General features: G+C 35.7%; 1 protein-coding gene across 5 annotated transcripts in view; it reads right to left on the minus strand.

The window, feature by feature from the left end:
* The window catches only part of RALGAPA2 (Ral GTPase activating protein catalytic subunit alpha 2), a 164,378-nt gene that overhangs the window by 96,097 nt on the left and 55,570 nt on the right, over window positions 1-12,711 (minus strand). For all 5 annotated transcript variants that reach the window (XM_026700983.2, XM_087930639.1, XM_087930642.1 and 2 more), the window contains 7 exons: window positions 10,969-11,136; window positions 9,718-9,812; window positions 8,500-8,578; window positions 8,184-8,342; window positions 5,309-5,502; window positions 4,075-4,173; window positions 1,478-1,633 (listed from right to left, as the gene is read on the minus strand). In XM_026700983.2, coding sequence (XP_026556768.1) covers window positions 1,478-1,633; window positions 4,075-4,173; window positions 5,309-5,502; window positions 8,184-8,342; window positions 8,500-8,578; window positions 9,718-9,812; window positions 10,969-11,136 — 950 coding nt within the window. The remainder of the gene's footprint in view (window positions 1-1,477; window positions 1,634-4,074; window positions 4,174-5,308; window positions 5,503-8,183; window positions 8,343-8,499; window positions 8,579-9,717; window positions 9,813-10,968; window positions 11,137-12,711) is intronic.

Consider the following 12,711-nt stretch of genomic DNA (forward strand, 5'->3'; position numbering starts at 1 on the left):
AAGATCATTCTCTGTAAGACCAAATTTATAACTCCTAGATCCAGCTGAGCATTCTATTCTTACTAAAGATTACATTACATATAATACGGAGGGGATTACACAAATTAGCAATAATTGGTTCCAATTACAGCTTCTTTACTTCTACTCCCTTCTCATTTCCAAGAAATCTACAATACTTTGCCAAGCCCAAAATCAAATCTTGCCCTGATAGCTCACTAACCATTTCCCAAGCACATGTTCACATGCCTCTAGCTGTAATTCAGTATTAAACTGCAGGGGAGCTAAAAATGCACGAAAATTGTGTTTTCCCTAAAATCCTGCTTCAAGATGTGTGCAAGCAATATAGGGTGTGCTGATGTACATTGGGGGAGGCAGCCTAAAATGATGTGTTCTGCTGGATAGTTCCAACTGATTCTGCTTCTTTCCTAGGTGTTGATCCCCTTCCCTGGTCTTTTCATAGAGCTCTTGATCTCTTTTGCATGAATGGAAAACTGTATTTTTTTTAAAAAAAAATGGACTGATCAACTAGTTAACAGAAAGTGCAAAGCACTGAAATTAACCACTCTAAATCTGTAATTGGAAGCATAATAAAAAAGCATTAGGATCCTTTGTGGTACTCCCAGGAAGAAACCCTGTAAAAGTTCCCACCACCACAAATTATAATTGGTTCTCATGAACAGAGATATTTAGTTGTATAATATATCTGATATTCAAATATCTTATATCTGAATAAGGCAGAATTTCTGAATAAATTGTAATGGGTAAAGAATAACTGGGCAGGTCTTTTGCTGAGCAATGTCAAGTATCTAGTTCACACCTTTAGGCCTTAAAACTTGGAAATCATCCAGAAGAATTCAATCAGGTGCTTTTGACACCTCTATAATCTAAGACTGGCTTTCTCAAAGTTTGTAATACTATAAGCCCCTTAAATCTTTCTCTCTTTACATTCATCTGCTAAAGTTGTAATCTAAAAAAAATGAGTTTGGCAATCCTCTCATGAATAAAATCAAACAAATAATAAGTAAACCAGAAAACTTCTGTGATTGTTAGATAGTTCTGACAAATGGCTAGACCCATCAGTTTAACCTTCTCACAAAATTATAGGCTTTGTGTTTCTTCGTTGCTTGTGGAAACCCACTTTGGCTTCTCCAGGCAAAGTGAGACTGAAGAAGCACTGCTGTTTCTGGAAAAGAACTAAAAGCTCTTTAGCAACCAAAAGCTCTAGGGATATCTAGAATGACCAGGTTTCGGTAAGAAATGAAGTGAAATGGATTGAGGTTGAAAACCCTTCTATCAAAGGCTGTATCCTATGTCGGAAAAAGGTTATTTGTCTTTTCTCTATTCATTCTTCCCCTTAGCCTCATTTCAATCCACTCCAGAATTTCCTTTCATTTACAAAAATTCTTATGATCCAAATTGTACAAATTGTATTAATTAGAGCAATTCAGTTTTAAAATTAGAACTATCTCATTAATACCTGATCTTTATTATTTAAGCCAATGTGCATGATAAGATAAAAATGCACCAGATAGTCAGGATTTGGCATAAAGTCTTGACGTCTTGTCATCATAGCACATATCAGTTTGTAGGCATGAATCTTTCCTTCTTTATATTCATCGGGTAAAGTTGTAGCCTAAAAAAAATATTTTGTTAAATCATTTGTGAACTCTGAAATAACCAGACCATCATATATTAAAATATGTGAATATCCTCACCAGGGTGGTTTTGATTCTATTTCTGGTGCTAATCTGAAACATTTTTAAAACACTCAAAAGAGAACAAATTAAATTGTTAATCTTAAATCATTAACTTATAAATTGACACATTTTTAAATCTAGTGCAAGCCTCCAGTAATGCAAAGCATGATACAAGTTTTATATATTCCTTCCCAATAGTAGGTTTCAGCAAATCTGTTCAAGTCCCCACAATTCCTACCTACCTGTGGTCCACTACCATTCATAGAGGGCAATGGCTAATCCTAAATCATTGATTTGCCTGGATAAGCAGGATCCATTGCCTCTGAGGTCACACCACACAAAACATGCCGCACTGTTTCCATATATGTGACTCTGTATAACCGAGCTTAGGCTACACATAGTAAGAAAAATGTTCACAACTATCTTTTAAAAATCTTTGTTATGGGGAAAGTACAATTTATGGCTTATATGCACGTATATGTTGGGTTCTATAGCAGCGGTCACCAACTGGTGGTCCGTGGATCACTGGTGGTCCATGAGAAAATTTTGGGGGTCTGCAGAAAAATTATTTGCATTTTTTATATTACACTAAATCAGAGGTCTTCATACTACGGCCCCTGGGCCAGATACATGCAATGAACATTTGCGTTGCTGCAGAGTCTCCCCCTTTGGGGTCTTTTTGTGTAGGTCAGAGGGGGCCAGAAGTTCCAACTTGGGGTCTGCTTCAGCCTCCTGGTGCAGGGCTTTGAGTGAAGGCTGGAAGGAAGTGCCACTGGTGGCGAAGAGCCAGAGGGCCTTGTTCCAGTGGGACTGCATCATGGCCTGGAACTGGCTGACCATCTCAGCCCTCTGAGCCTCCAGGTGCCGGTACCTGGCCTTGCACGCCCGCAGGTCTTCCTTCTGCTTGGAAAGCCTATGCTCGTAGTCCTCAGTGAGGTGCTTCTGCTGAGTCTCCTTCTCGGTCAGATCCAATTTGAACTGAGCCTGCTGTTTTGCAACCCTTTCTCACGGTGGCTGCTTAGCTCTAACAACTGCTTCCTGTTGGGGCCCTAAGGAGCCCAGGCAGGAAGGCAAGGAGTGGCTGGGAGGGGAAGGGCAAATAGAGACAAGTGTGGCACACCTCGTCGTGAGATTGAGTTGGCTACGCTCACCCAGTCATATGATCACCTTGCCACGCCCACCCATCTGGTCATTAGGCAGATCATATTAGTGGTCCACGGGATTTAAAATTTAGGAATTTAGTGATCCCTGAGGTCTGAAAGGTTGGTGACCCCTGTTCTATAGTATACCTTCTTGCACACAAAGCTAGACGTTAGATAAAGTACAAGGTTACATGTATGCAGTAAGCTATATAGGTAGTCCTCATCTTACAACAGTTCATTTAGTGACCGTTCAAAGTTATAATGGCACTGGAAATGTGGCTTACGGCTGTGTTTTACACTTATGACCTTTGCAGCATTTTCATGGTCACGTGATCAAAATTCATTTTTACTTCTGACAAGTAAAGTCAATAGGAAAACCACATTCACTTAACAGCTGTGTTATTAACCTAACAACTGCAGCGATTCAATTAACAACTGTGACAAGAAAGGTAATAAAATGGGGCAAAATTCACTTAACAAATGTCTTGCTGAGCAACAGAAATTTTGGGCTCAACTGTAGTCATAAGTTGAAGACTACCTGTACAGGTATTGGCTTTGTTAACTTTTTGTTTGAGTACAGAATATCATCTTCATGCTACAGTGGTTAGCAGTATATTTTCATTGGAACTGATATATCTAAGGAAATAATTGAACTTTTTATTTTTTTCAAATCATACCTAATATAAATAGATTGGTTTCTGGATTTGTGGTAAGTAGACCACTTTTTTAAAAAGCTATTATATTACAACTGCTGCTTCCACTGGGTGTTAATAAAAATAAATTAAAATTTATTTTATTTTAACAAAATATGCCCTTCATTTTTTTTAGATTGCAGGTAGGAGCAGTCAGCTCCTATTCCAACTATTTTGGGAGGTCTTTTAAGTTCTCATTATATTATCTGGTTGGAAGATTCAGAAAGTTGTCAGGAGTTTTCTGTTTGGAGCATGGATCACTCAATATGACAGAGTAGTACCTTTATTAGGATACGGCTGACTCAGAACATGCTGAGTAAGGCTACTTTACCCAGTTTCAAACAGAAACACATTTTCTCTGTCATGCACACTTCTTATGGCCTATTCAAAATGTTTCTGACTTTCTTTACCTGGAACACAAAACACTAAAAACAGGGAAAATTCCAAGTAGGGCATCTTGTGTGGCAATAAAATATTTTTTCTCTATTCCAAGTCTATCCATAAACTGTTTGCATTTCATGCAAAAGCAAATGAACAACTTACCTTGAACAACCATGATGCAAATATTCTAAGTGGTGGAATTAAAACAGGAGGGGATGGAGTAGACTGGTTATCCAGACTTACTGCTAGATTGTCTCTTATCTAAAACAAATAAACAAGAAACACTTTAAGTGTTTTAAATTTCATCAGTCTCATAAAGTTAGTTGCATTGTTCTTAAACATTTACATGCAAAATATTGTTTGTCAAAGTTATTTTCTAGTTGATTTGAATAAATTTAGCTGATGAGACCAAGACATGAGATGGTCTATGCATGTTCTTTCTTTGCTTCATTTTACAGGAAATCAATGGAATATTAAATATGTATTTCTTGTATTGCCTGTTTTCATTATTATTCTGTGATGAACAGGGTTCTGAAACTGGAGGAGTTATTTGCAAACATTGTTCTGGACAGCACAAACATCATTTTCTATGGAACAAGTTCCATTAGCTTGTCACAAAGAAATATACATTAAAATTGCCCTAAACACATTAGTAGAATGGTGGAGAATCCATCACGTTCTAGATATTGCTGGATTTTAGTTCATTTATTCCTGATTTAGTCCAGTTTATTTGTTCAGCAAATGTCTGCTATTGGAGACCATATAATTCTTCAGCAACATTTTGTTTGCTAATTATATTATCACACTAGCTAAAATACAGGGCTCCAAAATGTTTGGCTTTGGGACTACATGTAGCAAGTTAGCTGGGATTTTTAACGGGGTGAGGGGTGGGGAAGAGGTTACTTATGTGCATTTTGGGTGGCTTACTGCAGATAGTCAAGACATTCATTTGACAGCTTGAAACTTTCCAAATGTGTGCCCATTTTGGGAGTATGGCCTTCATCATGCCAAAAAGATTAACTTGTGGCTAAGTAGCACATGTTTAATGTAAGAGGGGAACCTTATGAAGTTATGAATAGTCATAACAATAACTTGACTCCACCATTATCCCTTAATATTGCATATCTACTATAATCATTAATTTTAACATATCATTTTCATATTATTTCTACCATTAAATTATTCTATTAATGTTTTTTCAGGAACTCTAAATTAGGGATCAGCTAAAACATTTATTTCATTCCAACAGAATTCCAGCAGCCTAATCAACTGTTGAAGACTTAATAAATTGGGTTATTAAGACTATTTTAAAATATTGAAAATTTCATTTGATTTGAATATTATACAATGTTTATTTGCTTATCTCCAGTAAACCCACCATAACGTTCAACCTCACCTTTGCTAATTTGTGCCATAACTCAAAGAGATATTCAACAACTCTGGCATGTATTTTAGGAGACTGGATATTGTTTACATCTCCAAGAATTCCTAATGTTCTTCTCCATAGTACAGCTGCAGAGTCAGGATGCCATCCAGTAAGAGTGCCACCAGCAATTATGCTACAATCATCAGCAAGGAATTCACTGCTGTCTAGAAGAAAGAATGGTTTCAATTAGCTTTTTTAACATGTGTGCAAAAAGAGAAAAAGATATCAAATTTTATTTATTTAAATTAAAAAAAAACAGAAATACAGAAGAAACAAAAATACTGCATGATAAAATGGACACAACATTTTATGTGAAAGAAACATTCATAATATCCTTTTTGGGACTTTGGAGGAAAAAGTGGTGGACTGAAGATGGCTCCACAAAAGCCAGTGAGTGGACCGGCTCTTTGAATAAGGAGAGGACAGGAGATCACTCAGCTCCAGACAGTTGCTCCTCATGAGGACACTACAAAGACAGCATTTGGAGATGAGGGAATAGTCACAAGCTCAATTTATGATTGGTGTCATAGTTCCTTTTCTAGTGAAGTTTGGAAATCACATTTTTCTTACTAGCTGTAATCCCAGAAAACATCATAATTTACTGATATTTATGCTTATGGAAACCAAATTAAATGTTGTCCAAAACTAGAAGAAAGAGTTGTAACAATATCTGATTGGGAACTTAAACTCAGAGAATATACAAGAATGGAATAATTAACAACATATGTTATTGCTGAATAATGTATTCTATCTATGAGAACCATTCTTGCTTTAAACTTGGTTAACATCTGATGAGTTTAACCAAATTTAAGCAAGAATTATTCCCATAGATAGAACACATTATAAAACACAGCCAATATAAACTTTTACAGGGATAAATTAGAAACCAAGATACAAAGATATAAATTTCATTTTTTTTATCTGTACAGGTATAAAAATAGACTTTTATACCATCAATAATGCTTAAATACTTTATTGAAATCATATACATAGTTTATAATGATGATATAAAAACAATTTTTTTAAAAAAGAAACCGGGTTTCCCATTTAGTTATATTGGAATAAAATCATACAAACTTCTAGAGCAATTGAAATATAGAATAAGAAAAATGTAGATGATAAAGATAATAAAACCTTAAATGCAGCAGCTTGAATAAAATGTTTATGAACATCAGCATGTTAAACATTAACACACTGATTAAAATTCCCAGGAGAAAAAAAAACACCTTGATCCTATAGATAAAAACCAATCAAGGTATGCCAGCTACATCTCACTTTGGAGGGTATTATTGTATCAATGGAAAAGTATATGCAAAAATAAAAATTTACACATATACAGACATTCACTCTTCTATTACATATATTAAAGTTAATATAGTTTAGGCATTTAAGAAATATGACAATACCAGTGGTGGAATCCAATTTTTTTTACTACTGGTTCTGTGGGTGTGGCTTATTTGGTGGGCGTGGCTTGGTGGTCATGTGACTGGGTGGGTGTGGCCAACCAGACATCACTCATGTCAAGGGGCGTTTCCTCTCTCATTCCCTCTTGTTCTTTCTTTACCTCTTCCCCCCCCCCCCTCTCTCAAAGCCATGGCTGGCCAAGCGCTCTTCCCTATCTTCCCCTCTTCCCTCCACTCTCTCTCCGTGTGTGTGTGTGTGTGTGTGTGTGTGTGTGTGTGTCTCAAAGCCATGGCTGGGCTTTCCTTGGTGCTCTTTGCTATTTGCATTTCTTTTTTTTGGAATCAAGACTGGCTGAACAAGGATCTCCATCTCCCCCTCCTTCTCCTCCTTGGGTGTGCACACCATCTTCCCGGCCCTGCCACAGCTGCCAGTTGCAAGAGGAGGGGGAGGGGGAGATGGGTCACCTGAAGAGATGTTTCCAGCAGTGGCTGGCGATCCTTGTTCAGCCAGTCTTGATTCCAAAAAGAACAAATGAAAATAGCAAAGAGCACCAAGGAAAGCCCAGCTGTGGCTTTGAGGAAGACACACACACACACAGAGTGGGGGAGAGAGGAAGATAGGGACCCGGCCACTTCGCTATCCCCTGCCGTCACTCTTACCTTCTCAGGCCAGGCGAGGGAGGGGAGAGTTAGTGGCAGGAGGACCAGCCGCTTCAGGCAAGGTGAAGAGGTGTCGACCAAGCATGGGAGAGTAGAAGCCTGGGAACGGCAGTTCCCGGCTTAGCCGGCCTGAGGGGCTGCTGCAGGCATATCAGGACAAAGGCGGCGAGAAGCCCTGGGACATCTGCCCACCCACCTACCTGCTGACTGGCCGGGCAGGGCTGGGCTGGAAGAGGCACGTCAGCCGGGAGAAGGCAGAAAATGTGCTCCGGGAGGGCAGGCAGGCAGGCGGATGTCCTGGGGCTGTTGCACATGCATAGTGCATGTGTAGCAGCTGCAGCCCTAGGACATCTGCCTGAGCTGTGCCATGGCCACCATGTGGTAGGGAAAGCTAGGAGAGCGACTGAGACAAGCGGGCGACCAGGCGACCCAGTTCAGGGGCGTGGCCAGCCAGGGGTCGCTGTCAGTTCTGCGACCCATGCCAAATCACTGCTACCGGTTCTCCCGAATAGGTGCAAACCAGTTGAATAGCACCTCTGGACAATACCATATATGTTCCCATGTCTGAGAAGAAGTGAAAGGACTAATCACTAGGGAAGGCAAAGCAGAAGAGCTGGTGTAAGGCTCTGAGGATGGAATGAATGAATGAAGATGTCATGTCTTTTGTTTTATCTACAAACAAGATGATAGAAAGCTCAACCATTTCATAACTCAGTTTCCTTAGCTGAAGTGTAATGTTATGTTTAATATCCAGCTTATCTTTCCCTTTTAAGACTGCATACCTGAGAAATTGGTAACCAACCACTGATGGGCATCTGGATCATCAGAAATGTCAGCATGCATGGAGATATCATTATTTTCTTCACATGTTTGCCAGGAAGCCAAATTCATGCCCATTTCATTACTGTATCCAATAGAAGTATCACTGCTAATACTTTCACCTAAATAAAAAAGTGATATATAAAATATAGTAATACAATCTGAAAATATAACTGAAGTAATTAAAACAGAAAATTATTTTACTATATGAATCTGGTGACATCAGTATATTCTATTTCACCAATCATTTCAATAAAGTGATTTTTCTGAAAAACTCACACTTTTCTTTCTCTTTCTGATTTCCATGTAACTGCTGTATGTCTGTCTTAAGATTTAATTCAGATGCAATGTTGCTTGCCTGCATGATTTTGTGAAAAAATGTTTTACATATTAATATAATAGTAATATAGCTTGATAAGTTGTCTCCTTCAAAGCACTGATCAATTTTACACACTACTATTCTATAAACTTTATAATATTAGACATTATTCCTTAATTATTTGATTTCATTTATTTGTTCTATGGTCAGAGATGAAAAGGACAGTAAAAATTGTTAAAATAATTAACAGGGATAAAAAAGAAAAGAAAAAAGGACATGTGAATGCCTGTATATGTAAAAAAAAGAGAACTGATAACACTACATTTAGCTGCTGTAAGGTGTCAAATTCTGCTCTTGTCAAACCCAACATTATGTAATTGTAATTGCAATGAAACAGAGTTTTAAAACTTTTTGTATATTTTTCACAGCAATGATTTTTTAATAGGAAAGGCATGATTTCTTATTGGGGCCAGTCCAGGTATATGCTGATGAGGGGTTCTGGCCTTGATGCGGCAGTCTAAAACTGAACCATTAAAGAAGTATTTAATTCACCTAGCCTGGCAAACATTCAATTTTAAAACTGCAAACTATGCCTTCAACAGCGATGGAGGGTAGATAGCTATGCATTCCTGTTCTTCCCTTTTCAGATTGAACATTTACCCAATAAGCTTTTATATCTTTAATTATATTTATCAGCCTGTGAGACATATATTGAAAAGATGTGGGCTCTCTCAGTTCAGATGATTAAAAAAAAAATCTTTCATCTTATTTTAAACAACTATAGGCTATAACCCTACTTACATTAACTGCAGAAAGGTTTATCTAAATAAATGGAAATTAAACCATGGTAGGTATGGGTCTGTTTTAATTCTACTTTAAATATTTGTAATGTTAATGTATTTTGTGGGCTATGGTTATACATATTTAATAAATTAAAGTTTAAACTTCACCATTATTCTATAACTGAATATGTTCCATATACTTTGACAATAGGAAACCCTAAGATATAAAAAAAATATTTTATATTTCTCTTAGTTCTACATTTTTTCACATTTCCATTATTTACATTGTCAATTGTTAACATAAAACATAGCATAACAGCACAATACATTATTTTAATATAATGACGTTTAAACATGTCTTATTTAAATATACATTGTGATCCTATTTGTACTTACTTCTTGTACTGTACTTTCCTTATTCATGGTCTCCTTATTTTTTTGAACAGATCTGGATCCTGAAGTTAAATTTTGTGAACTCTCTGTTTTTCTAACTGTGAAGTATGAGTGAAATGTTATGGATTACAAATTAATAAATTTATTTGAATATGTTTATTTTATTATTTAAAATATACAACTTTATAAGTTATGAAAATGTATGTGTGCATATTTACATAATCAACTTAACTTCATAGCATGTATTAAACATATTATTTAATTAATTATTGATCATAAATATATAAATATTAATGATCATAAATATATAAATAAAATGTAGTGTATTCATTTTTAAAGGTTTTTTAAAAAAAATAGTAATTAGTACTAAGGTTAGTTACTTTGCAAACTGCAAAGTCACATTATGTATTTAGGAAAAGAGCTGGCTTTCAAACACAGCAGTTATTGCCTTCTGGCGTTTCAAAAATACTACATAAAATGTATGATCACTGAATATTGAGATCTTGCATAACGTAATGGTTTCCAAATGACTGCAAACCTGCTAAATATTAAGGATGCTGATTTATAAAAAATCAATTATAACATGGCTGATTAAAATGTTTCTTGTGTTTTTGCATCCTTTTCAAAGAGTCAGTTTGATGTAGAGATGAAGGTGTTGGCCTAGAAACCAGAAGGCCAGGAAAGCCAGCTGCATAACTTTGGACCAGACACACTCTCTCAGCCCAATCCACCTCAAAGGATTGTTGTTTGCCATCTTCGGTTATACAATTTATTAAAAAGGTGAGATAAAAATATAGTAATATATATGTTGGTATATGATTGTAATAAAATTTTGATTTGTTTTGCTTTTTATATCTTGGGTTTTTGCCTTGTAAACTGGAATATTTCTACTCCAATAAGGAAATCTGTTTAAATATGAGTAACTTGATTCATGTTTATTGAAAATAACTTCTACTGAGTTGACTGGGCTTTATTTTTTCTATAATGTTAGTGTATGTTTTATATAAATGGGCTATAATTAAAAATTGCTATCAGTCTTAATGAAATATAAATGTAAAAAATGAACTTTTAAACCATTGTTATTATAAAAATTAATAAAAAAAACTATTTTTAAAATGCTTGGACCGAACTGTAAATAACAAAAGACAGAAAATGGCATAGTAAGTACATTTAGTATATGGCATGAATAATGTTTCAGATGTTGTTACATATAGCATATGAAAACAATTCTTTCTCAGAGTATTTCTAGATTACCTTGGAAAATATCAGAACTGCATTGATCTCTAATGTCAGAGGTACTACTGCTTCGAGTTAATTGATCCAGGTCTGAAAAAGGACTGTTATATTCTGTTCCCAATAAGTTTACCGGTTGCTGATTCACAATTCCTGATCCATTTTCTGATAGATCATGTTGTTCACTTTCTATAAGGATTAATATAAAAGTTTTATTAATTATGATTTTAAAATGTCCATATCTATTTCTAATAAAGGTCTTTGACTTTTTAAAATATTTACATACTTATTATCAACTAACATATAAAACATTAATTGTCACTTAGCACAAGGTAAACATATAATACAGTTTAAGCCATTATACTATTGACTTGAGATGGGAATGTTCTATGATATGAAGTATGAAGGGATATCTAAAAGTATTAAGAACTTATCAGAACACTATTTCTTCTCAGCAAAATTAATTTATTCCAACAAAATGAATTCCCTTATGTAAGAAATATGATAGCTGTCAAGAAATTTCAAATATCAGCTTTTGTTTCATTTACCTTTTTTAAAAAAATGTATCTTTGTGTGCAAGAAATACTTGTATATTGATTGATATAAAAACATTTCTAATTATGAATCTGATATCCTTGTATGTGATTGGAAGTACAGCCTGGGTATTTACTACAAGAATAGCTGGAATACCATAATGGGAAAATGAAGGCTGAAAACTGTTGCTGACATATATTTGATTGTCTGAGATATAAACTAAAAGTTACGCTACCATGAGACAGAGTATGTCTCAATATTACCCAGAGCTATCTATAATTCAAATCCTACTGGCAGCTTTTATAAAGAAGTGCACTTAAAAGTACTAACTACATTGAATTCTGCATTTATAAACATTGTAACCTGTTCTTTGCTCTGGTATCTATGATTTACTTTACCCATAAAGTGAAAGCACATAAGAATATATTAAACTGATATATAATATACAGAGTAATTAGGGCTGCAGAAAAAACAATTACTACCAACCTCTCTTCCATGGAGGACCTGTATACTGCACAGTCAAAAAAAGGGCTGTGAAATATTTACAGACCCCTCACATCCTGGACATAAACTGTTTCAACTCCTTCCCTCAAAATGATGCTACAGAGCACAGCACATCAGAACAACAGGACACATGGACAGTTTTTCCCCAAACGCCATCACTCTGCTAAACAAATAATTCCCTCAACATTGTCCAACTATTTACAAAGCCTGCATTACTATTACTATTAATCTTCTCATCACTCCTTATCACCCATCCCCTCCCACTCGTGACTGTAAGACTATAAGTTTGTTGCTTGTATCCTTACGATTTATATTGACTGTTTCCTAGTATGATTTGATTTCTTATTGTACCCTATGGCTATTATTAAGTGTTGTACCTTGTGATTCTTGATGAATGTATCTTTTCTTTTATGTACACTGAGAGCATATGCACCAAGACAAATTCTTTGTGTGTCCAATCACACTTGGCCAAAAAAGAATTCTATTCTATTCTATTCTATTCTGTTCTGTTCTGTTCTGTTCTGTTGTTCTGTTCTGTTCTGTTCTGTTCTGTTCTACTCTACTCTACTCTACTCTACTCTACTCTACTCTACTCTACTCTATTCTACTCTGGAAGGTATTAATGGGAAAATAAAATCACATCAATGAACTCAATGCTTCTGCCATATCAGTCTTAACAAAAGCATTTTTGAGTCCAGCAGCAGGTAGCATCCCTGAAAAGAGAGA

Source organism: Pseudonaja textilis, chromosome 3, assembly GCF_049901715.1.
Source record: "Pseudonaja textilis isolate UNSWEBS1 chromosome 3, rPseTex1.2, whole genome shotgun sequence".
Lineage (NCBI taxonomy): Eukaryota > Metazoa > Chordata > Lepidosauria > Squamata > Elapidae > Pseudonaja > Pseudonaja textilis.